The sequence below is a fragment of the Gobio gobio genome, assembly GCF_949357685.1.
Source record: "Gobio gobio genome assembly, chromosome: 25".
Classification (NCBI taxonomy): Eukaryota; Metazoa; Chordata; class Actinopteri; order Cypriniformes; family Gobionidae; genus Gobio; species Gobio gobio.
Window position 1 is genome coordinate 16,538,745 of NC_137121.1, and position 27,608 is coordinate 16,566,352.

Below are 27,608 nucleotides of genomic sequence, written 5' to 3' on the forward strand. Positions count from 1 at the left end.
CCAGTTCCTTGGTTAAAATAGCAATTTTCTCACGATTTACAAATAGTTGGAAACATTTGGGATATTTTAAGTACTCAACTGAACAAAATATATAACTGGCCTACTGGTTTATGGATATTTGACTGAATTTTTTTTTACATAGTGCACCTTTAAAATAACAGAAAGCATGTGCAAAATGACATGGTCATTTAGGGTCCAATTCTCACTATTAACTTAAAGGGATAGTTCACCCAAAACTGAAATTTCTGTCATCTTTTACTCACCCTCAAGTTGTTCCAAACCTGTATGAGTTTCTTTATTCTGCTGAACACAAAAGAAGATATTTTGAAGAATATTTGTAACAAAGCAGATAGAGCAACCATTGACTACCATAGTATTTTTTCCCCCTACTATGGTAGTACATATGGTGTATGGTGGTACAATTTTTTAGAGTGTACAGGTTTGGAACAACTTAAAGGTGACAGAATGATGACAGAAATTACATTTTGGGGTGATCTATCCCTTTAACCATAAACTATGACTTTTGCCTCAATAAACTCTTAATTACTGCTTATTAATAGTTAGTAAAGTAGTTGTTTAAGTATTGTGTAAATTTAGGTATTGGGTAGGATTAAGGGATGCAGAATATGATCATGCAGAATAGGCCATTAATATGTGCTTTATACCTACTAAAAAAAGCCAATATTCTAGTAATATGCATTCTAATAAGCAATTAGTTAATAGTGAGAATTGGATCCTAAACTAAAGTGTGAACAGTGACTAGCAGTAGGCGCTATTTATTCTCAGCGAACCAGAGAGAGTGAGACACTCATTCAGTTTTAATGGGGTTTGCAATAAACTGCCTTGCCCATGAGACTCTTGAGTCAAGTGCACGAGCTCCTGAATATTCCAACATATTCCAGAAAGGGAATATGGCATCTTTTCCACTCTGTGTAAAAATTTAAATCACTTCCAGTCAATGCCAGAGCCGAAACTAACCAGGTCTGACAGTTGTGTAATGCAGTGAGAGGCTGGGAAAAGTAAAACAAACATGGAAAAGCATCAGTCGAGCCTGCAGGAGGCTGAGGAGGCACATGCCGTTACGAGGATTGATGGGAAGGTAGCATGAGGGCTTGCAGAATTTCACTTTTGCTGTGTTGGCATGTTGAGCACTCGGCATCTGATTGCTAATTTCATCTTGAGTCAAAATAAATCAATCATTGCATGCTTATTGTTTTGCTTCCTGTTCTTGCACTCTCCATTTATGTTTGAATTTTTAAATGCTAGATGCTATTTTCGACTGCATCATCAGTCTTTTTTTATACCTTCGCCGGAGAGTATGATTACTGTAAGTCACATACACACCATTTTTTCCCCCAGACTCGACGGGGACTAAATGACCTACCCAGTGCCCATGCGAGGAAGTCACATGACCCCCTTTATCCAATCAGGCGCTGCTCGGTGATGCTTACACAGATGTGTGATGGTGTTTGCCTCATCAGTTAGAGAGGCTGGAGGGGTTCAGGCTGTTATTTTAATCAGATCTGTGTTTGTATCTTCGTCAATAATTCATGTCATCATCCTTTCAGCTAAACGGAGCCACAGCTTTTATGATTATTGCAGCTCAATGGTTCACTTTCCAGGATTGTGATATAAACGGGGTCTCGGGAAACTGGTGACATATTGGAAGTACATTTCCCTCCACAGTTTACATTCTCATTACTGTGATGGAAAAATCGTATTTTCATTAATGTAATGGGGTATTTTTTTTCTTTTTTTTTCTTTATTTAAATGTAAAAATTGTATATAGGAATTTTTCACAATTCATTCAGTTCTGTGAAGAAAAACACCTTGTTTATTGTTAATTTGTTTATTTGATGGATACTATTTGGATGGAAATATATTTTTATTCATGTTAAAGCCACATAACTTCCTTCTGAAAATAACTGATGATGGATGGCAATGGACAGATGAATCCTGCTCAAGAGAAAGATGAATCAGTCTTAAAAAAATTGGTTGGCATCTCATATCTTTCCCATATATGCTGAAAATACAGTATGATATTATCTCTACTTTGGCCATTTTGCTACTTTTTTCAATATGACTGGATAAAAGACAGTAAATGATGGAAGAAATCAGGAAATGTCACAAGCAAGATTTCAACTTAGATCCTGAAGCATCTACTGTAAAGCATTTATCATGATATATAATTTGATAATTCTGCCATCTTGAAGAGTATTCCGACAATGACTGAAGCTTGGAGAAACCAGAGGGCTCATTAAATACATTTTAAAATATTAACACAAATCGAATAATATGTAGATTTTTAACTGAAAACATGTTTTTCTGCCTTAAAACATTAGATGTTAGGTTGCCTTGTAAAGTTTTAAAATAGTAGCCCTAGCAGCAAAAACTAAAACTTAAAAACTATATGCAGTGGTTTTACATCTATTAACTGATTTAGAGGTAGAAATTTGAGTAAAAAGTGCAATACACTCACCTAAAGGATTATTAGGAACACCTGTTCAATTTCTCATTAATGCAATTATCTAATCAACCAATCACATGGCAGTTGCTTCAATGCATTTAGGGGTGTGGTCCCGGTCAAGACAATCTCCTGAACTCCAAAGTGAATGTCAGAATGGGAAAGAAAGGTGATTTAAGCAATTTTGAGCGTGGCATGGTTGTTGGTGCCAGGCGGGCCGGTCTGAGTATTTCACAATCTGCTCAGTTACTGGGATTTTCACGCACAACCATTTCTAGGGTTTACAAAGAATGGTGTGAAAAGGGAAAAACATCCAGTATGCGGAAGTCCTGTGGGAGAAAATGCCTTGTTGATGCTAGAGGTCAGAGGAGAATGGGCCGACTGATTCAAGCTGATAGAAGAGCAACTTTGACTGAAATAACCACTCGTTACAACCAAGGTATGCAGCAAAGCATTTGTGAAGCCACAACACGCACAACCTTGAGGCGGATGGGCTACAACAGCAGAAGACCCCACCGGGTACCACTCATCTCCACTACAAATAGGAAAAAGAGGCTACAATTTGCACGAGCTCACCAAAATTGGACAGTTGAAGACTGGAAAAATGTTGCCTGGTCTGATGAGTCTGGATTTCTGTTGAGACATTCAGATGGTAGAGTCAGAATTTGAACAGAATGAGAACATGGATCCATCATGCCTTGTTACCACTGTGCAGGCTGGTGGTGGTGGTGTAATGGTGTGGGGGATGTTTTCTTGGCACACTTTAGGCCCCTAAGTGCCAATCGGGGATCGTTTAAATGCCACGGCCTACCTGAGCATTGTTTCTGACCATGTCCATCCCTTTATGACCACCATGTACCCATCCTCTGATGGCTACTTCCAGCAGGATAATGCACCATGTCACAAAGCTCGAATCATTTCAAATTGGTTTCTTGAACATGACAATGAGTTCACTGTACTAAAATGGCCCCCACAGTCACCAGATCTCAACCATAGACTGTAAAAAAATATGGACGTAGTGTCCGTGACGTCACCCATAGGATTCTGATGAGCCGTTCTGAAGCGCAAAGTAGGGACGAGCCATCTTGGCAGCGCGTCATCGCGCGTCACTCCCGGATAACAGAAAATGGGCAAAAAGGCGGGACGTGGGCGGAGCTTAAGTGATGCGATGACTAACAGACAGCAGATAAATGGCTATCCACCTGTCACTCGAAATGGCCACGCCCTTAATTATGCAGAATTTTAAGGCTTTATATAATGTAAACGAATGAGTTATAAAAAAATTCACCCCCCTCACAGTTGTCATGAAGGGCAAAATGAGCCGTATAGACCAAAAGCACAATTTGTACCAGGCTGTAAACATGTTTTATTCTGCTCTAAAGTTGGCCATTTTAACATGGGGCTCAATGAGATTCTGCTCCCTTCTGGATCCTGTCCCTAGCGGCCAGTCGATGAATTGCAGTTTGAGGCACTTCCGTATTGGCTTCAAGAGAAACTGCGGGAGGTTGCCGCTTGATCGCAACCCAATAGAGCATCTTTGGGATGTGGTGGAACGGGAGCTTCGTGCCCTGGATGTGCATCCCACAAATCTCCATCAACTGCAAGATGCTATCCTATCAATATGGGCCAAGATTTCTAAAGAATGCTTTCAGCACCTTGTTGAATCAATGCCATGTAGAATTAAGGCAGTTCTGAAGGCGAAAGGGGGTCAAACACCGTATTAGTATGGTGTTCCTAATAATCCTTTAGGTGAGTGTATGTAAACATTGTAAACCGGTCAATATGATACACAGATTAGCATAAGAACGCATTTTCGTATTCTCTGTGTTTCCGCTGGGATGGAACCTTTTCAGGTGATGGAGAAGGTTTCTTGCATTTCCCGCCAGAATGTTTTTTTTTCATTCCACTACGCTACTTTTCAATTGTTTATCTATGTAAACATGTGCTAGAGTTCAATTTATAAAAAATGTCTTGAGAGCTTGCATTTTATTGTTGTTTTTGATGTTCTACTGACCTTCGTCTCACATTTTTAACCGGCGAAACGTGTTCTGTGTGAGCCGGCCCTTAATCTGCATTTCATTGCTTTTAAGAAAACCAAACCACTCCCATACAACTGGCATTGTGTTACCTTTCTTTTCCAACAAATTCCTCAGCTTTGGAGGGTAATGCAAGTTCATTTTTGCTTTCGTTTCCCTCGCCGACTCCCTGTAGCCTGGCTGGCTGTTGTCATGTTTATTTCTTCTGTGTTATAGACTGGAAGGGTAATCCATGGCGAGTAAACATGTCCAGAGCTTTTATCGCAATCTCGATATGATATAGTTTATCGCCCAGGCCTACCCTCATGTCATTCCAGTCTCATGTGCTTTTTGAAGAATTGATATTTAGCCCACCCCAAAAAGCACTAAAAAGTTATTAGAAAATTGATCCATACGGCTAGTGCCTTATATTCAAAGTCTTCTGAAGCCATGTGATAGCTTTGTGTGAGGACAACATTTAAGTCAAAATTATTTAGTCCTAGGGTTGCAAAAGGGCGGAACATTTTGGGAAAATTTCCAGAACTTAATCTGGGGAATTTTTGGAAATATTCCAATTCGGAAATTAATTTACACAAATTTATGGGAATAAATTGGAAATTTATGGACATTTATATAAACTATCATATACAAACATATGAATAAACATTTTGTTTGGACATAAGCGGACAAGTTAGTTAATTTATTTTGCATATTGATATATTTTCCAATGACTTCTAATTTAGTAAATATGTAAAATAAATATATTTTTATTGCAGCAATTGTTGTGCATATGCTATTTATTTCAGTGTCACATGATCCTTCAGAAATCATTATAATATGCTGATTTGATACTCAGTTATTATCAATGTTGGAAACAGTTATGCTTATATTTTTTGGGACCCTCGAAAACTTTTTTTTAGGATTCATTGATGAATACAAAGTTAAAAAGATCATTCCCATATATTCCTGTTAATTCCCATGGAAAGTTTTCAGCCTTGAAAATTCCTAGAAAAAAAATGTGCAACCCTATTTAGTCCTCCAACCCCCAACAAAAGAATAGTAAATGCGTCTGAAATTACATGAGGGTTTGGGTAAATATTGTATGGTTTTTCCGATGAACTATAAATGCAAAATCTGGAGATAAACATGTTAAATATAATTTTAATACACAGCTTATTCCTTTTTAAAGATAGTGATGTTCAACATGGACATTGATGCACAGTTTGGCCATGTCATGTTGCTTTTAGACATAGAGCCCAGATGCTTAGCCAGCACTTGAATTATTCAAAGATGGGCTGTGCTCTGCGGTACTTACCCATCCCAGTGTTCTCAGCAGGTGTGCCACGGTATATCAACTCTAAAAACACATATAGCCATCAGCAGAGGGATAAACTTTAATACAGCTCAAATCTCAAATCTGCTTGCCACTGCTGTTACCTCAGCTCTCCGCCAAGAGCACACTGTTCCCTGTCTCTCAGATTTATCCCCTGCCTCATCTAAAAACAGTGATGGTGTTGGTGTGTGTGGGATGTGCGTGTCCACCATGCCCCTAATTTCCTTGCTAACAGCGTTTTAAAATACACTGAAGGATGTGGGTTGTTGCTTAGTTCAACAGAGGCCCTAAGGTGTTGTTTTTGCACCGGCTGTTCATATATTATGATGCATCCATTTCCTTTGCCTTAAGAAAAAACTGGGATGTTATGCTTTTAAAGGGATAGTTCAACCAAAAATGGAAATTCTGCTGTTGTTAATGAACCTCGAACCCATTTGAATGATGTCTTAGCAAGAACTTCCAGGAATAGAATCTGAATGTAAACAAGAATACCCAAAGCAAATGTGCTGTGTTGTCTTAATTTAGTCTGGCCTTATCCAACCCTGCCCTGCTGGGAGCACTTTGTTGAAATTGGAGTCAATTGTTTCTTTTTTTTATTTTCTTGCTGGCAGCTCTCCGTTGTTTAGTAGCTATAAGCCAATTTTTAAGGAGGTACAGTATGAGCTGTGCCCTGTACATAATTAATTTACCATTATTGAGTGGTATACATTTTGTTTAATGAACAGTCTTAAAGGGGCTATATGCAACTTTTTCCCCAAAATAAACGTAACAATAGCCTTTTTATTTTACCATTTATGACTCAAATATCTCCTGATGAGCATACTGACACCTTGTCCGCTCACAGTGGGTGCACCTATAAGCCTGTATCCTATTTTTCCTATTTTCTGTCGGGTCGGATTTTCCCCACGCTGTCTGCGGATGTGACGTCACCACCGCTGCGAGAGCGAGCAGAAAATAAGAGCAGTTCTGTTTTTTGGCCACAGGTGTCAGTCGTGAGTTTAAATTTCAGAAAAACGCATATAGCCCCTTTAAAGGGTTAGTTCACCCAAAAATGAAACTCCAAAAATGAAACTGCTCTTTTAGAAAAGCAGTCTTGCTTCATCAACGCCGTTCGGCTCCGAAGTGAATGACGTCAGTGCATTGCTCTCGCTTCCTGTTTATACCCGCGGTGCGGGGCAGAGCGCGAGATGCAAATCTCGCACGCCAATGGCCCATTGGCCTGTTCTCTATATCTCGAAGCTGATAGGGGCTCCCTGAAGTGATCCCAATTCGTCTGTGACGTCTGACGTACGTCGAACGTGACCGACTGAAAGGGAAACCTAAATAACGACTTATATAGTGATGACCAATTTCAAAACACAGCATCATGAAGCTTCGAAGTTGAAAAAAAGAAATGGGGGCTGCGTCCGAAATCGCATACTCTCTTAAGTAGGTACTTATTTTGGATAAGTAATTACTCCACAACCTCTAAAAAAGTATGTTCTATATAGTGTAAATGTGGGTAGGATGAATTTAATCAGGATGTATTACATTCACCATGTTGTTATTATCATGTGACCTACCAGCGCCAGTTGCGTCGCTTCACTGCCATTCATAAATCCTCTCCCATGGCCTTATGGGATAGTAAAGTGTCCATCATATGCACACTTCAGAATATCGCCGGAAGAAGTAGGTCTTCCGGGTACTTTTTACCTGCACTTTTATGAGTTCTGTGAATTCTTCTTTTGTCAGATTCAGTTTTTCGCCTACCATATAGTGGTGTAGTATGCGATTTTGGATGCAGCCCATGTGTTTTCAAAGAACGATAGAAGGCCTTGCTTGCAAATTTGGTGTATTGTCTTCCACTTAATAGTTTATTTTTGGAAAAATATGTCTGTGAAATGTCCGATGAGTGGCACTCAAAGCTTGTTTAGTTTTATTTGAAACATAAAACTGGCAATGTTTTGCTAATCCATTTGCTAAAGCAACCATACCATTAACTTGCTTCCACAAGTCTTTTAGCTTTTTTATCTCGACTTGTGTTTCACGGGACTTGTACCCCAGAGTACCACATCGCAAGTGCACTGCTGTACCACTTGAGCCACAGAGCAAGTTTACTATATCAAAAAAGCCATACATCTGGTTTTATTATAGGTGATATATGATGCAAATGTGAAAATCACATTAATTTTCAATAATTAAAAGGACATAGGGCTTCTTTGAGCCATAATATTTTTTAACTGTACATGATACTAATGCAGACATGTCTCCACAGCTGAGACTTATGTGCGGCGTCTGTGGTCAGCGTGGAATCATTTTAATATGCGACACTCAAAGTGCTTTCTCTCCTGAGGGTTGATGGGTGTTCGTTTGGACGACATCCCATTTCATGTCAAAGCATTTAATCTGCTTCATTGCACATAGATGCCCTAATCTGCTTTGCTGTATAATTTTATGATGTTGGTAATATGAGATATGCCACAGGTTTACAGAAATGTGATTTTTAAATAACAAAATCCTCTGATTAAGGAATATTTTACCCAAACATTTTGAATTCTTTCATTAATGACCGACCTCATGTTGTTTCATTCAAACCTGTATGACTTACTTTATTCTGTGGAACATAAAATATGAAGTTTTGAATAATATACAGGTTTTTTTTTCATGGAATTACAGTGAATAGAGACTGGATAATTCAAGCTTGAAAAGGACACAAAAGCAACATAAAAGTAAAAAATCATATAAAGGTAGTCAATGTGACTCGTGCCATATTTCAAGTCTTCTGAGGCAAAGACATATGACATATGTATCACTTTTATGATATTTTGTGGTTCATTTCAGCGCTTAGAGCTCATTCCTTTCATTGTGTTAGAGGAAAAATGGCCAGGATATTATATAAAAATTTGCCTGTTGTGTTCATATGGGTTTGAAATGACGAATTTGTCTTTTTTTGCATGCACTATCCCTTTAAATCTTATTTACTTTTTTGACAAACAGATGCAATGCTGTTACCTTCGCAATGCCACAACAAGATACAACAAAAGCAGATGGGATCTATGAATAGACTACGGATGCGGCTCTGTCCTGCTGGAATGGTGTGACTCCATGCTTTGGTTCCTCATATACTCCCTCATGGGCTTCAGTGGCTTTGGCCTGTTACCCATCAGCCCCCTTCACCACCTGTCCTCATAATGGAGAAGGTCCATGTCTTTCTAGCCCACTGATGTCTACAATATGCAGTGGCTCTGTCCTTGAATAGAAAACATGTAATTTATTTTTAACGCTTGACGTTATTGATTAGAAAGCTCCCACATATGCAGTGGGACCCGTTTGAGACCAGGCCACTGATGGTTGTGATGTGGCTGTGATGGATGAATCCTTTTTGGCATTTACAATCTTGTCTTTCAATCAACTCACTCCGTTCTGCCGAGCAGTAGAGTTTGATTGGCTCTGCTCACTGACCCAAGTCATGTGACACATTACGGGGTACGTAAATCTCAGGCCGGCAGAAAGCGTACTTAAGTGTCTAGAGCTTTCAGAGTTCATTGCTATCCTGTTCACAGGAAGTGCAGTCATTAGGATGATGGGTTGGATGTACACCCAGAGCCCCCTTCACACGACATCTCATCTTCTCTCTAGCTGCCTGTTAATCAGGACAATCCCATATGTTCTAACTGTCAGAGCAGGTGGCTATCTGTTGGAGGAGAGGAATTCAATGTGACCGCTTACAAAACCCACACGCTATCTATCTATCTATCTATCTATCTATCTATCTATCTATCTATCTATCTATCTATCTATCTATCTATCTATCTATCTATCTATCTATCTATCTATCTATCTATCTATCTATCTATCTATCTATCTATCTATCTATCTATCTATCTATCTATCTATCTATCTATCTATCTATCTATCTATCTATCTATCTATCTATCTATCTATCTATCTATCTATCTATCTATCTATTTGGGACGTCTTGCCTTTACATGCACATGAACTTTAATGACATCCCATTCTTAATCCGTAGGGTTTAATATGGAGTTGTCCCACCCTTTGCAGCTATAACAGCTTCAACTCTTCTGGGAAGGCTTTCCACAAGGTTTAGTGTGTATATGGGAATTTTTGACTATTCTTCTAGAAGCGCATTAGTGAGGTCAGGCACTGATGTTGGACGAGAAGGCCTGACTCGCAGTCTCCACTCTAATTCATCCCAAAGGTGTTCTATCAGGTTGAGGTCAGGACTCTGTGCAGGCCAGTCAAGTTCCTCCACACCAAACTCACTCATTCATGTCTTTATGGACCTTGCTTTGTCCACTGGTGCGCAGTCATGTTGGAACAGGAAGGGGCCATCCCCAAACTATTCCCACAAAGTTGGGAGCATGAAATCAACGTTCCAGTGGTGGCGTACTTTACAGCACTGTATCTGCCGCTTTACATTGCACTTGGTGATGTAAGGCTTGGATGCAGCTGCTTGGCCATGGAAACCTATTCCATGAAGCTCTCTACGCACTGTTCTTGAGCTAATCTGAAGGCCACACGAAGTTTGGAGGTCTGAAAGTTGGAGACTTCTGCGCACTGTGCGCCTCAGCATGCGCTGACCCCATTTTGTGATTTTACGTGGCCTACCACTTCGTGGCTGAGTTTGTGTGTATGACCCGTGCTGGCAAAATGAGCGGAATGCGCTCTGGTTTGGATGTCTTCTGAGAGGATTACTGGAATAACATTGAGTAAACAATTGTAAAAGAATTTTGTGTAACGGTGGTGGCAGCCCCTTAACTCACAAATTAACAAAACTTCGGGCGCCAGACAGTTTACTAAAACTGCCAAAATTCAAATAACCCAGGATAGCATTTTTCAAACCCACCATTTACATAAAGACACAGAAAGATCATGCATTTCATTTTCACAGAGGAATTTTTTATTCCTGATATAAAACACATTTAATTTCATCACATTACTTCACATGGAAATCTTTGTTTCAGGTAAGAAAACAAAATAAAGAAAACAAAACAAAATATCAAGGTGACAGGTCAGCAGTCCGTGTTATTCACATTATCAGAAACTTTAAAGGTGAAATCCTGAAATCCCAGCTGATACTGGACACATCACACTGAAAGTCCGCATCGGCAGATTCGTACCTCGACCTTCTCGGCAAACTTTATACACAATAAAAAGAAAAAAAAGAGAAAGCACTTTAAGTAAATACTCTGAGTGTTATTAGTGTGTTGTTATGGAAAGAGTGTCTTCACAACATTACTTACACATTCTGATTAGTGTGTAAATTAGGCTGTGCAATAAGTCCATTCGGGAAGTTTCCTCATTACTAAATATTCCACGGTCAACTGTTAGTGGTATTATAACAATATGGAAGCAATTGGGAACAACAGCAACTCAGCCACAAAGTGGTAGGCCACGTAAAATCACAGAGGGTGATAGGCCATTTTGAGTTATAGGCCAAACAATTGAAAAATGTACATTTTGGTCGAATTTGAAGTTTTCACAAAAATGGGTTCATTAAGCCCTCGTCTAGAGATCCCAGTGCTCCAAATAGCCATTCAACCTCTAAACATATCTTTATTTGTATGTCTTCTGAGAGGAGTACCTTTCCTTTATCCATAAAAAAATGAAGTTTTTCTCTGCCAACTTCTCACCGTCTGGTGCTTCCCCTCAGCACAAGTTTGGTATTGTTTTAAAGTGCAGCATTCCAACTTTGTGAATATTCACACCGAATTCTCGATTGCATGAGTCTAAACAAATGAAATGTGATTTTCAAACAATGATGTAAACAAAATGATCTTAACTCACGCTGACTGACAGGTCCGAAGCGTGTACACAAAGACGCCTCAAACAGCGTGCAATCCCGATATACCGGTACACACATCCACAGAATTACAGTATTTCAAAATATCTGTCTTAGTGAGTATTCACACAAACATTATCTGTTATGTCTTAAAGCTACACTATGTAACTTTTCCGTCCACTAGAGGTCGCCTGTTCAAAACAAAGGCGTAGTTTGATGACGCCACGTTTGAGCGCAGAATCTCGGGACATGTGGTCTTCACCTCACAGCCGGTGGGAAACAGTAAGGATAGGACTCGGGCAGAAATCATGTTCATGGATGTGATTATTAACATTACTGTAGTCTGAAGCAGAGCAGGAGCGAGTGTTGTGGAGCTGAGCAAGGCCGCAGGAGCGATTGAAGAGCGGGACTGTTATTATGGCATAGTCGCTGGCAGGACTTTTATTATGACACGGTTGCCGGCGGCACTTCCTCTTCTCCAGTGCTGAGTGTGAGGTAACGCAGCTCTGTTTATCGTATTAGATATATCTGAGTGTGTTGAAAAGGAAGTTATGACGTTCGCTCGGCGGCTGCTTTGACACTTGTTCACAATGCAGTGAGAGTAAAGTGTTTCACTGAATAAAACCGGAGACCGAGGGTGACGCAGATATGACGCAATCGACAGGTGACTCCCTCACACGCATAGCTCACACGTCCCGGCTCCTTGGTTAAAATAGCAATTTTCTCACGATTTACAAATAGTTGAAAACATTTGGGATATTCTAAGTACTCAACTGAACAAAATATATAACACTGGCCTAGTGGTTTCTGGATGTTTTACTGCAAAAATCCTACATAGTTCACCTTTAAGTGAAAGTTTGGTTAACTGTTGGGGAAAAACATCTGATGTGTAACATTATATTAAATCCGTGCGGTACAGTAGGTCTTAATATAAAGGCTGTCTGTCTCATTAATGTTAATCAAACAATTGTGGTTCCATGGAAAAAAAGTTGAATTTATATATTTTTTCCTAATATATATGGGTTTTGACTTGGTGTGTGCCAAATTTGGTGTTCTTACCAGGGATTTTAAGGTATGGTTGCTAGGGGATTTTGTTTTGGAACCTTCAGAAAACTTTAACTCGATTTTTCTCAAAATTGACTTTGCTGACTCTATCGACTTCAAACAAGTGTAGCTCAGTCATTTTTTGTCTGATTCCAACAAATATGTCATTTTGAATTTTTTTTTTTTATGGAGAATGTGAAAATAACAATAACTCATTTTTTGTCAGCACTGGTCACACACACACACACACACACACACACACACACGCACATGGTCATACTGGAATCCTGAAATGACATTTGAGTAAACTATTGTAATAGAATTTTGTGTATGTTTTATTTATTGTACATGTTTTAGTGTGTTGTTATGGAAAGAGCTTCTTCACAACATTACTCACACATTCTGATTAGTGTGTAAATTAGTTCACATTCACTTGTGCTTTTGCATTATTTTAAGTTGTAATATTACGTTTATGTTGTGTGTGTATATATATCTGACTAATAGGATGTGATTGGATGAGTTAATTAATCCATTAAAAATCACTTGAGCTTTAGGTTGTTCTTTGGGAGCACAGAGAGTGAGAGCTCGCAGCACCCAAGTAAACCCTGCACATTTCTAATTTGGTCCTCCGGCAAAAGGATTTATGATTAATGTCCACAAGTCACTAAATTGCATGACTCCGTCCACGTTATGTTCCCCAAGATAAAAATAAAGTAAAGAGCTGTAAAGGTCGATTAATCACGATATTAATCATCTCAGAAGGACTCGCCAGCAGTCGGGGATGGTAGTCGATTTTCTTTTCTGAGACGTTAAGCAAGCTAAATAATTCAAAGACACCCAAGAGAGTAATGTTATTGTAAAGGGACTTTAAGTAAGTGTGTTAAAAAAAAAAAAACTCTTTACTTGCCTTATGTGGAAAATATTTGTCTTAATTAGCATTTTTGTCTTTTTTTTACAATAAAATATCTACAGTCAGAATTGTGAGATATAAACTCGCAGATGCGAGAACATAGTCAGAATTGCGAGGTCAAAAGTAACTTTTGTTTATTTTTTGTCCTTGGCGGAAACAAGCTTTCATACAATTTGGCACATTTTATGGACCATTAGGTCTATTGTTTCACAATTATCATCACTGAAAAAAATTTAGTCAAAAAACAAGAAACATCAATGCATGTGTTTAAAACAAACAAACATATTAAATATGAGATAGAACCATCCAAGATGGCTACCAGAACCGGGTAAAGTACTGAGTAATATTAATTAACTACATATAGCCTACTTTAAGGTTAGGGTAGGAATAGGATTTGGTTGAGGGTTAGTTGCATGTAGTTATGCATAATTTACTGTTATTACTATGTTAAGTACATGTAACACATGTCGTACATGTGTAACAAGGACACTGTAAATTAAAGTGTTACCCAAATTATCACTTAAAAGAGTTCAGTGTAATTAAAATGATTTCCCCACCATTTGAATGTGCTATACAATTTTACTCATATTATAAAAATGTTGCGCTGTTAGCTTAGCAAGATGCTAACAGTGAACTCTATTGAAATCAATTGTGATTCGCTGCGCTGTTAGCTTAGCAAAATGCTAACAGTGAACTCTATTGAAATCAATTGTGAATCGCTGCGCTGTTAGCTTAGCAAGATGCTAACAGTGAACTCTATTGAAATCAATTGTGATTCGCTGCGCTGTTAGCTTAGCAAGATGCTAACAGTGAACTCTATTGAAATCAATTGTGAATCGCTGTGCTGTTAGCTTAGTAAGATGCTAACAGTGAACTCTATTGAAATCAATTGTGAATTGCTGCGCTGTTAACTTAACCAAATGCTAACAGTGAACTCTATTGAAATCAATTGTGATTCGCTGCGCTGTTATGCTGCGCTGTTAGCTTAGCAAGATGCTAACAGTGAACTCTATTGAAATCAATTGTGAATCGCTGCGTTGTTAGCTTAGCAAGATGCTAACAGTGAACTCTATTGAAATCCATTGTGATTCGCTGCGCTGTTAGCTTAGCAAGATGCTAACAGTGAACTCTATGGAAATCAATTGTGAATCGCTGTGCTGTTAGCTTAGTAAGATGCTAACAGTGAACTCTATTGAAATCAATTGTGAATTGCTGCGCTGTTAGCTTAGCAAGATGCTAACAGTGAACTCTATTGAAATCAATTGTGATTCGCTGCGCTGTTATGCTGCGCTGTTAGCTTAGCAAGATGCTAACAGTGAACTCTATTGAAATCAATTGTGAATCGCTGCGTTGTTAGCTTAGCAAGATGCTAACAGTGAACTCTATTGAAATCAATTGTGAATCGAGTCTTTGGTGCAAATTGTGCCAAATACCACAACAGTTAAGATACTCCCTTAGAAGACAGCTTATGTAGGCAGCTAGGCTTGTGTCTCCCTCATTTTTTCCCCCTTAATTTTTCCTCTGTCTCAAATACCATGAGAGCATTTTAATGCAGCGCATTATCATTAATGTTGATTAAACATCAGTTTATGTCATTTGGTTCACAATCTTAATGCAGTTGCCTCTAATGCCGTCAAGTGTTTAGAATCTTGGCTCGACAAATGAAATCATATTTTTAAGATTTTCATTTCCTTCTTTAAGAGTGATGTTTATTATTTTGCACCATAACATCTCCTTTTATTTCATTACCAGATGAAGCAAAGCTGGAGGCATCAGGACAACCTTTCAATCCTTCCAAGGATCCCACTGGAGCCCCAAACATCACGGTCTCATCGTCACTACTGGAGGACGAAGACTTTGCCTCGCAGTTCCACTCCCCACCAGCGAGGGCAGAAAGCACAAGGGAACAGCCTGTGTTTGCCTCAGTGCAGACCCTGCAGGTTGCAGAGACGGAGCCTCAGGCGCTGGTGCATTCTCTGCCCTCCCCACCCGGCAACAGTGACAATCGCACCAATCAAAAGTCCCCTGGGGAGCTGGCCGTCAGAGTGCCAAATCCACCATCCCCGGCACAGAAAATCAACAGTGTCTTGACCACTAGCTCAGGTACCACTCGGTTGTGAGGTGTTGAATTTATGTTGTGTGCAAAAAATCAAGTGATATATTTAAAGGTATCTCTTTTCAGGGACTTTGCTGATTTGATGTTGTCGCCATCCCTTCATCATTTGTTCTTCATTATCATCAACGTCATCATCATTTTCAAGGTCATTGTGTTTGTTGTTATGGTCATCATCATCAAACTTTTTTTATTTTTTATTACAATAATCCCTTTAAAACAACATGAAATTGCATTCACATCTCATTTTACTTGCGCAACGTGACATTTCTGAGTAAAATGGCATTTCAGTCAAAAAATGTAGGACTTCATCAGGAATTGATTAGATCGTGAAATATTAATTGTTTTGAAATTAATACTTTTATTCAGCAAGGGTGCATTAAACTGGTTAAAAGTGACTGTAAAGACATTTATAATGTTACAAAAGAATGTTCTTTCTATCTTTCTACTCATCAAAGAATCTTGAAAATAATGTATCATGGTTTCCACAGAAATATTAAGCAGCAGAACTGTTGTTAACTCTGATAATAATGAAAAATGTTTTTTTGAGCAGCAAATGAGCATATTAGAATGTTTTCTGAAGAATCATGTGACACTCAAGAGTAATGATGATGAAAATTCAGATTTGCCAACACAGGAATAATTTGGATTTTAACAATGAATTGAAATAGAACACATTTTTTTAATTGTAAATATATTTTCATTCACTTTTGATCAAATTAATGCCTTGCCTTGCATAAGAGGCTCTGACCTCAAACTTTTTAAAACGGTAGTGTATTGAGTCAATTTTGATTTCATGTTGATGTTAAAGCTGAAGTATGTAACTTTTGTGCATCCCAACTAGCCCAACACCACAAAATTGACTCTCGCTGAATCTGTTTATCTGATCAATGGAAAATAAAATCTTCTATTATATTTGATGATGCTAGTGGCACAAAAATGACACACTTCAACAATTCCTGCTACTGAATAATCCCCCCGAGCTACGTGTGTCCTCTCCCACATGTCCTATGTGTCATTCTTCACCATCAGCGAGCATTCATATGTGTCCTCAATCTTGCTTACTGCTCCTGAGGTGGTTCACTCAAACATTCTCTGCTTTCAGATGAGACTCTCAGTGAATTCCCCAAGAACCCTGATCTACCCACCGCCCCGGGTTCCTCTTTCATGACTGTGGCAGACACAGACGCCACCCTCACTGACAACGTGACAACTTCGGTCTCCATTTCCGCTTTTAACGCCACCTCTCCTGAAAGGGCTGAAAACGCTTCGTCCGGCACTTCAGCGCACAGCAACTCCCACACTGTGACCAGCGACAGTCTCCAACTCACCACAGTGACCACCACGACTGTCACGCCCTTAACTGTGACATCCTTGACTGTGACTCCGGCCACTGCGGTCGTTGTGGCGAAAGAGGTCGCGACCACCATGCCGACCACAACAGCCACCCAATCTACAACAACTGAGACGGAACCGCCGCCGACAACAACAACTACCACCACAACCACTACGACAACTACTACCACCACCACCACAAAAGTAGCACCAACAACCACAAAAACACCCACAACCACTTTAGCAACTACAACAATGACAACTCCTCCTCAAACCACCGCTGTATCTACCTCTGGAAGTACCACGACTGAACGAAACATCCCTCCTTCTGAGAGTGCTCCGTTGACCTGTAATGTGACTGAAAGGCTATGGGTGAAAACAGGTGAGATTTTATACTGTGATTTATTCATTAATTGTCATTATACTTTAAACTGTTCTGTTCTTGAAAATAGGTTTATGCTATGGCATTTATATATTAAAATGTAATATAAAAATTATATATATATACACTATGTTGCCAAAAGTATTGGGACCGCCCTCCAAATCATTGAATTCAGGTGTTCCAATCACTTCCATGGCCACAGGTGTATAAAATCAAGCACCTAGGCATGCAGACGCTTCTACAAACATTTGTGAAAGAATGGGTCGCTCTCAGGAGCTCAGTGAATTCAAGCGTGGTACGGTGATAGGTTGCCACCTGTGCAATAAGTCCGTTTGTGAAGTTTCCTCACTACTAAATATTCCACTGTCAACTGTTAGTGGTATTATAACAAAGTTGTAAGCAATTGGGAACAACAGCCACGAAGTGGTAGGCCACGTAAAATCATAGAGCGGGGTCAGTCAAGTCAACTTTATTTAAGTAGCGCTTTTTACAATGCTGATTGTTTTAAAGCAGCTTCACAGTGTTAAACAGGAAAATAATGCAACAGAATTTGATTCGGCTGTACAGCCGCTCTGGAGAAAACGGTGATGTTGTCTAGCTCATTTCAATTATCATATAGTGACAATGTGGGCAGACCAGTAATTTAGTTTATATAGTTAATTTAGTTTAGTAATTCAATTTATTTGGATATTTAGTTGAAAATGTAGCATGTCGGCGCATGCTGAGGTGCACAGGGCGCAGAAGTCGTCAACTTTCTGCAGAGTCAGTAGCTACAGACCTCCAAACTTCGTGTGGCCTTCAGATTAGCTCAAGAACAGTGCGTAGAGAGCTTCATGGGATGGGTTTCCATGGCCGAGAATCTGCATCCAAGCCTTACATCACCAAGTGCAATGCAAAGCGTCGAAGCACACCACCACTGGACTCTAGAGCAGTGGAGAGGTGTTCTCTGGAGTGACGAATCACGCTTCTCTGTCTGGCAATCCGATGGACGAGTCTGGGTTTGGCGGTTGCCATGTGAACATTACTTGCCTGACTGCATTGTGCCAAGTGTAACGTTTGGTGGAGAGGGGATTATGGTGTGGGGTTGTTTTTCAGGGGTTGGCCGTGGCCCCTCAATTCCAGTGAAAGGAACTCTTAATGCTTCAGCATACCAAGACATTTTGGACAATTTCATGCTCCCAACTTTGTGGGAACAGTTTGGGGATGGCCCCTTCCTGTTCCAACATGACTGTGCACCAGTGCACAAAGCAAGGTCCATAAAGACATGGATGAGCGAGTTTGGTGTGGAGAACCTTGACTGGCCTGCACAGAGTCCTGAGCTCAACCCGATAGAACACCTTTGGGATGAATTAGAGCGGAGACTGCGAGTCAGGCCTTCTTGTCCAACATCAGTGCCTGACCTCACTAATGCGCTTCTAGAAAATGGTCAAAAATTCCCATAAACACACTAAACCTTGTGGAAAGTCTTCCCAGAAGAGTTGAAGCTGTTATAGCTGCAAAGCATGGGCCAACTCCATATTAAACCCTACGGATTAAGAATGGGATGTCATTAAAGTTCATGTGCATGTAAAGGCAAGACGTCCCAAAACTTTTGGCAATATAGTGTGTATATAAAGTCTTAGAAAAAAACATATGAAAGTCTAAAATATAAAATAATAAATAACATGAAAAATATAAAATAATTGTGCAATGTTTTGCAGTGGGTTTGTGTGTTGGTTGGGTGTTCTTTAATAATTTATTTGATTTTATTTTGCTTTATCATTTTCATTTTCATATAGAGAATGTATAGGATTTAACCATGTCAAAAGTATAAAACTAGATTATTTGGTTTCTGTCTGTAATTAATAACTATAATTAAGTCTGTAATTAATAACTATTTTGTGATTATTTCAGTGTTTTACATTGATATTTTTTGTATTTCCCTATAGTGATTGTTTGTTTTGTTATAAATGATAAAAAAGATTATTAAAATAAACATGAATTATTAATGCTCATGTAAATCTTTACAAAAGGATTTTAAAATGACCTGATTTTTTTGATTAGCAGTGTTTTTAAGCATGTAAGTGCACTAGTCGGATAGCTTAAAATATTTCAGTCTTTCCAATTAGATTTGAATTTTAATTGAAAAAATAAATAAATTAAACAATAAAGCTATTTTGACATTCAAATTATGCTCAGCCCATTACAACTGAGCCAAATGACAAAACCAATGTACTAGTGCACATATCTTGTAAAAGGTTTTATTATGCAAATAATAGTGTGCGGTAATTTCACTCCTTCTCTCATACATTCTACAGAGATAGCTTATGGACTGCAGTGAAACCACCATATGTTCACTGTAAATAGACATGTTCACAGGAATGTTTGTCTCCCTTGGGATCTGGGCTGCTTTGATATGCTTAGAAAATCCTGATTTTCACCAGTGTTGTATAATTTTTTCCTCCAGTGCTGTCCATCCAGATGCGGCGAAATCGCCTCGAAGCTGGAATGAGACAGAACCTGTCTAAAGGAATTACGCAGGCACTGCAGAAAGCATTCAACGACAGCAGCGTCCATGTTCAGGTTGGTAGCTTTGCGCTGTTAGGGAACAAGGAAAACACCTTTTATAAAAGTTCAAAAGTATGGGATCGGTAATATTTTTAAAGATTTTGAAAGAAGTCTCTTATGCTCACCAAGGTTGTATTTATTTGATAAAAAATACAGTAAAAACAGTCATTTTGTGAAATATTATTACAATGTACAATAACGGTTTTCAGTACATTTTAAAAAGTCATTTATTCCTGTGATGGAAAAACCAGCATCATTATTACTCCAGCCTTCAGTGATCCTTCAGAAATCATTCTAATATGCTGATTTGCTGCTAAAGAAACATTTCTTATTTTTATCAGTATTGAATATTTTTGTGGAAACTATTTGATTAACAGAACGTTAAAAACAGCATTTATTTTAAATAGAAATCTTTATAAATGTCTTTACTATTTTGAACAATTAAATGTGTCCTTGCTGAATAAAAGTATTAATTTCTTTAGGGGGAAAAACTGACCTCAAACTTTTGAACGCTTATCTTTTTTAATTGGAGCTTGCTACTTACTGAATACTGTGCAATATACACTCAATGGCCACTTTATTAGGTACACATTGCTAGTACCGGGTTGGACCCTCTTTTGCTTTTAGAACTGTCTTAATTCTTCGTGGCAAGGTGCTGAAAACATTCTGGTCAATATTTTGGTCCATATTGACATCCATGATGTGAATCCGTTCCACAACATCCCAAAGGTGCTCTATTGAATTGAGATCTGGTGACTGTGGAAGCCATTTGAGTTTAGTGAACTCATTGTCATGTTCAAGAAACCAGTTTGAGATGATTTGAGCTTTGTGACATGGTGAGTTATCCTGCTGGAAGTAGCCATCAGAAGATGATACACTGTGGTCATAAAGGATGGACACGGTCAACACAATATTCAGGTACGCTGTGGCATTTATAAATGATGCTCAATTGTTACTAAGGGGCTGTGCCAAGAAAATATCCTCCACACCACACACCACCAGCAGCAGCCTGAACTGTTGATTTGGTTGTTTACGGCAAATTCTGACCCGACCATCTGAATGTCGCAGCAGAAATCAAGACTCATCAGACCAGGCACTGTTTTCCAGTCTTCCATTGTCCAATTTTTGTGAGCGTGTGTGAATTCTAGCCTCAGTTTCCTGTTCTTAGCTGACAGGAGTGACACCTGGTGCGTCTTCTGCTGCTGTAGCCTATCAGATCTGCTGTATCATGGAAAACAATGTATCACATGTTGTGCATTCAGAGACGCTCTTCTTCAGACCTCCGTTATAATGAGTGGATATTTGAGTTACTGTTGCCTTTCTATCAGCGCGAACCAGTCTGGCCATTATCCTCTGACCTCCGGCATCAATAAGGCATTTTCCCTCTCAGAACTGCCGCTCACTGGATATTTTCTATATTTTATATTTTTTGGACCATTCCCTGTAAACCCTAGAGATAGATGTGTGTGAAAATCCCAGTAGATCAGCAGTTTCTGAAATACTCAGACCAGCCTGCCTGGCACAAACAACCATGTCATGTTCAAAGTCATTTAAATCACCTTTCTTCCCCATTCTGATGCTCAGTTTGAACTTCAGCAGATCGTCTTGACCATGGCTGCATCCGAAAACCTTGGCAGCTGACTTGTTGCCTCGCTGCTTTATCAGGCAAATGACAGCACAAGTGCACGAAGGCACTGCACAAAACTGATTTCGAACAGACTTCTGAGGCAGTGTAACAGTTTAATGATCTACAGCAAAAGAAAGCAAGCTTTGGTGAGAACTAAACAAATATTTAATTACTACAGTAGTCATCTCTCACTAGAAATGAAATCAGAAGTGGAAAACGCTGGTCAAAAACGTACATTTACACATGAACTGACTAGCAACGCAACTTTCAGGCGCCATCTTTCTTCTGTCACCGAATGGAATGCATAGGATTGTGGGATATCAAAATTATTCAGATTGAAGGTCTCTCAGGAGGCAGGAAGTGAAGCTAACATTTGATTCGGACGTGTCTTGATGTAGCCTGACGTCATCATACTCAATTCTAGTCAGAATATGAGTCTGATACTGCTCCGTTGGGCTGTGATTATGGGGCGTGTTTCAACCGAACCAGGAAAGACCTCAATTGGATAGAATCAGAGCAACGGAGCGACGCATAACGTTAGTTGTCAAATGTCAACAGAACTCAACTGCACACAGTGGTGCCAAGTCCGCGGGTGTCTCGCGGGCTGTTTTTCCATGTCCGCGGGTTGAAGCGACCCCTTTATGTGATATTTAGACCCAGGAATGCGAATTTTAGCAGGCAACCCTGCCAAAAAAAAAAACACATTTTACCCCCCCAAACGCCATTTTTTCCGGAAAGCACCCCCCCCCAGGCTAGTTTTGAGTAGCAATTGGGCGAGTTTTGTTGTGAAAACGTGGCAACCCTGTCTGCACGCACGCTGGAAGAAGTAGAACAAGAAGATGAATGTAAACGTTCTTTGCCGGTGTTGTAAAAAAATTTTTTACGATACACAGAGTACTTACCAACACGATCATCATTTCTGAGAGAAATCGTGAAGTTGACTGCATATACGAACAAGTCCTCAGTTTAGGATTAGAACGAATTCAACCCAAGAGCTCTTTAGTGACGTGGATGCTTACGTTACTGTTTATCATCTGTCCATCATCATATAAAGCCTGCCCAGACAATTTCATTGGTCCGAACAGCTCCTGTTCGGGCATAGTTGCTCCACAACGGATCAATTCCAAACCGAACAGCCCGACCTCAAATGTTGTGGGCGGGGCTAAGTTCGGCTGGCATCCAGGCTAGTCTTGATGCCTTCCTACCTTGGAATGCGTCCTCCGAAGGCAGCATTTTCCAGTTTTCGGACGCAGCCCACGTCTACATGCCTAAATGCATTGATTTGCTGCCATATGATTGGCTGATTAGATATTTGCATTAATGAGCAGTTGAACAAGTGTACCTAATAAGTGGCCAGTAAGTGTATACTGCCTACAACAATGCGTCATATCATATTATCACATGACCTCATCACATTTCATGCTTATTTTGTCAAGAGGCATCTTGTATTTAAAAAACAGTATTTCATGGGGTACAGTTGTATGCTTGTCCAAACCTTTTTCTTTCTCCTCCACTGCAAGTGCAAACATGAAATCAGAAATGCAAAATAAATAATGAAAAGAACAAATCTGAATAGTTTGTTGCCATTGGAAACACAGTAAAATATGCCTTATGCGGTAGAATATTCAGCAGCAACAAGATAAGTGCTTTGACCACAGTCATCTAAGATCTTATCACAGTTGCATCATGGGAATTGTAGTTTAGCAGAGGACATTGTGGTGGGAGGTTGCGTGGGAGGTGTTTCCTTTGTATGATCAGTGTGCAGCTCATTGAGTGTGATTGTGTAGAACAGCTCCCTGTTTTCAAGCACAGAGAAAGGACCGTCTTATGAAACACTTGGTTTGAAGCCTAAGGAGCATTCACACGTCTGTCCGTCAGAACTGCATGTTCATAAATAGCACAGCGCTGGTACCTCATATGCTGCAAATAAAGAATCAATATCATGGTAACAGCAGAGACAATGTGCTGAAGGGAGCGCAGCTGATTAAATAGAGTATTTAAAAGAACAGTTCAACCAAAAAATTGACATTCTGTCATCGTTTAATCAACCTCATGTCGTTCCAAACCGGTATGACTCTATTATGTTTAAGGTGCTAGTCATATGGGTTTGTAATGACATGAGGGTGAGTAAATGATGACTTTTTATTTTGGGTGTACTGTCCCTTTAATGATGAATGACCACCGAAAAGGTTGTTATTAGCATTTGAAATGCAACCGTCTGAATATTATGCTCTGTACTGAGTGACTCAATGTATTCTCTTGAAGATCTTTCTCTATATATGTCCATTTTGCTCTCTGTGTGATGTTTTCCTCCTCTTTCTCCTCCTCCTCAACTGTCCATCAGATCAGAGGTTCTGTATCATTACAGACCCTGGAGGTGATCAGCAGGAGACGACACAATCACACAAACACAGAGAGAGAGTTTGTGTTTATGTTGGAGTAAAAAGAGAGAGATGGTCAGTCAGCTTGGCTCAATATGATGAAATTTATTCATGTGGGATTTGTATTAGCATTTGCCTCAAGCGCTTAACAATAAACAAAGCCAGTAAGAGCATTTGTGTGAATATAGCACTATAATATGAATTCAGAGAGGCAAATGTAAACAGCTAAAAACTCATAAAATATTGACATTGTGTACACTTTTCATACACTCGCTAGTTTTAAATTGCTCACATCCACAAGCATACATGCTTCATACACACTATTCATGTCATTTTACGTTACCTGTGTTCTCTCTAGTTGGAACGAGATATCTGCACGCCTTCTAATGTGACTGTGGGCTACTACGTCTCGAGAGGGAAGACCGTGTTGGTGGCCCCTGTTGTAATGGACACCTTAGCTTCCTATGGCTTTGACAAGCTTTTGAATGACATCAGAGAGTATGTTCCTGTGTTGTTGGCCGTCCCCAATCCTGTGGCCCCCTGGCTGCCCAACCTTGGCATCCACCTGCAGCTCAAAACGGGTGAGATTCTTTTCCATCTGGAGTTTGTTGGGAAATCTGACTTATTATCTGTCGTTTGTGTCATAAATATGCAAATGAGCCCCGCCTCCACTCACTCACACCAGCTCAGAGATTCACTCGGTCAACTTTAATGAGGTAAATTGTGTTTACATCTCGCAATTCTGACTTTTTTCTCAGAATTGTGATATAAACCTGCTATTGTGTGATATAAAGTCAGAATTGTGTGATATAAAGTCAGAATTGCGTGATATAAAGTCAGAATTGTGAGACACAAAGTCATAATTACTTGATATAAAGTCAGAATTATGTGATATAAAGTCATAATTGCGAAATATAAAGTCATAATTGTGTCATATAAAGTCATAATTACGTGATATAAAGTCAGAATTACGTGATATAAAGTCAGAATTGCTAGTTATAAAGTCAGAATTGCGAGATATAAAGTCACAATTGCGAGATATAAAGTCACAATTGCGTGATATAAAGTCACAATTGCGAGATATAAAGTCACAATTGCGAGGTATAAAGTCACAGTTGCGAGATATAGTCACAATTGCGCGATATAAAGTCACAATTGCGAGATATAAAGTCACAATTATGAGATATAAAGTCACAATTATGAGATATAAAGTCACAATTTTGAGATATTAAGTCAGAATTGTGTGATATAAAGTCCCAATTGCGAGGTATAAAGTCCCAATTGCGACATATAAAGTCAGAATTGCGAGATATAAAGTCATAATTGTGAGATATAAAGTCATAATTGTGTGATATAAAGTCCCAAATGCGAGGTATAAAGTCCCAATTGCGAGGTATAAAGTCCCAATTGCGACATATAAAGTCACAATTGCGAGATATAACGTCCCAATTGCGAGATATAAAGTCACAATTGCGAGATATAAAGTCACAATTGCGAGATATAAAGTCACAATTGCGAGATATAAAGTCACAATTGTGAGATATAAAGTCACAATTTTGAGATATAAAGTCACAATTGCGAGATATAAAGTCACAATTGCGAGGTATAAAGTCACAATTGCGAGATATAGTCACAATTGCGCGATATAAAGTCACAATTGCGAGATATAAAGTCACAATTAAGAGTTATAAAGTCACAATTGCGAGATATAAAGTCACAATTTTGAGATATAAAGTCACAATTGCGTGATATAAAGTCACAATTGCGTGATATAAAGTCACAATTGCGAGATATAAAGTCACAATTGCGAGGTATAAAGTCACAGTTGCGAGATATAGTCACAATTGCGCGATATAAAGTCACAATTGCGAGATATAAAGTCACAATTAAGAGTTATAAAGTCACAATTAAGAGTTATAAAGTCACAATTGCAAGATATAAAGTCACAATTGCAAGATATAGTCACAATTGCGAGATATAGTCACAATTGCAAGATATAAAGTCACAATCGTGCAATATAAAGTGACGCGAGATATTAAGTCACTATTGCGAGATATAGTCACAATTGTGAGATATAAAGTCAGAATTGCGAGAGAAAAAGTTGGAATTGTAAGATAAATAGTCGCAGTTATCTTATTTATTTTTTCTGTAGCGAAAACAAACTTCCATATCAAACAGCTAATAATGTGTTGCTAATGTTACACAAACCATGTACCTGTTCGCCATCTCACTTCTAAAAATCAGTACCCTTACAAACGCTTTGACCAACTTATTGGAGAAAAGCATATAGTTCATCATAACATCGTAATATACATCATACACCCACTATATTGCTAAATGTACACGATTTTTCATATCGATAACCTGGCTTCTCTTGAGACTCATATGCTTCAGAGCGGTCACAAGTTAATGATGTCTTTAAGAATTTTTAAACATGAGCCAATTAGTTGAACCTTTTTCACACTACATGAGCGTCCATTTATTGCTTGATAAATTTGAAACTCGGTAACTAGCACAGAAACTGGTCTGTTTTTGGTTAAGTTTTTTTTCCTCCTACATATAGTTCTCAGATTTGTTGGGCCAGCGGATGATATCAAGTCTTGCGTTTTCATCCAAATGATGGAGCAACGATTGGAAAATGTGTTTGCTGAGGCGCAGGAGAAAGTGGAGGACTCTTATGGGACTCTTTCTGTTGAGGTATTTTTTCAATTGAACTTGAAAACCAAGTTTGATAAATGGCTTATCTTCCAAGGCCTGATAGCGGCATCCCTCTGTTGGATTTGTATTTACAGTTTCATTGTGTTTTCGGACAGATTCTGAACGCGTATCAAACCGGGAATTCATTGGCAGTCACTCTGGTGTATGTGGTGTGGAACGGTAGCACTCCGTTGAATGGTACTGTGTCCAGTGGACTCCTTAACCAGCTCACTGCCGAGCTGGTGGGCTACTTTCTCTTCTTCCCCCCTCTGATCATCGCTGAGCGTAAGTTCCAGCTTGTGTTTACCGTTTGATGTTACGTGTCAGTGAACTTTGAAACGGTAGTTCATGTTTATTTCTGTTTGAATCTGTGTGTTTATGCTTGAGGCAGAGATCTTTAGTTTTGCTTGGTCCAGAAGACATTTTCCAAGGATGCATAGCATTTTTTATATGGGTAGTTGATATAAAACACTTTTGGGAAGTTGACATGTTCTGCGGTGTGATATGCTATACTTCATCTAAAAGAATTTGAAACGGCTATTTTGCTATGTTTTTTAATTAAACTTTTGTGAACATGTTATTCACAATTAAATATGTATGAATTTAATATTTTTATTCAATATTAAAAGGGGTCATGAACTGAGAAATCAAATTGTCTTTGAGCTTTAAAGCTACTATAAGAATATACTGTACGTTTCAGAACTGAAAGCTTCCTTGTTAGTCTAAAAACAGCTTTTATTGTATCCAAGCACAGAGAACGACTTTTACCTATTAATAGATAGGTAAAAGACCGCCTCTGCGGAAGAATTTGAACGCCTTCTTCATCAATCCAACTTTGGCCCCGCCCATTGGCGTGTTTGTGAGATGACGAGGAGAGAAGAGCGATGCAGGATCACTGGACTAACTAGCATTACCTTTCAAAGGATTCTAATGCTAGGAATGTGGTTATTTATTTCCAACAATGTGAATGTCTCAGTT

General features: G+C 39.0%; 1 protein-coding gene across 1 annotated transcript in view; it reads left to right on the forward strand.

The window, feature by feature from the left end:
- kiaa1549la (KIAA1549-like a) overlaps window positions 1–27,608 on the forward strand; it is a gene marked incomplete at its 5' end in the record, with an annotated part of 75,795 nt that overhangs the window by 15,152 nt on the left and 33,035 nt on the right. The window contains 6 exons of the mRNA XM_079808997.1: window positions 15,301–15,651; window positions 16,767–17,378; window positions 19,825–19,940; window positions 24,292–24,514; window positions 26,497–26,630; window positions 26,747–26,915. Of these exons, the coding sequence (XP_079665123.1) occupies window positions 15,301–15,651; window positions 16,767–17,378; window positions 19,825–19,940; window positions 24,292–24,514; window positions 26,497–26,630; window positions 26,747–26,915 (1,605 nt within the window). The remainder of the gene's footprint in view (window positions 1–15,300; window positions 15,652–16,766; window positions 17,379–19,824; window positions 19,941–24,291; window positions 24,515–26,496; window positions 26,631–26,746; window positions 26,916–27,608) is intronic.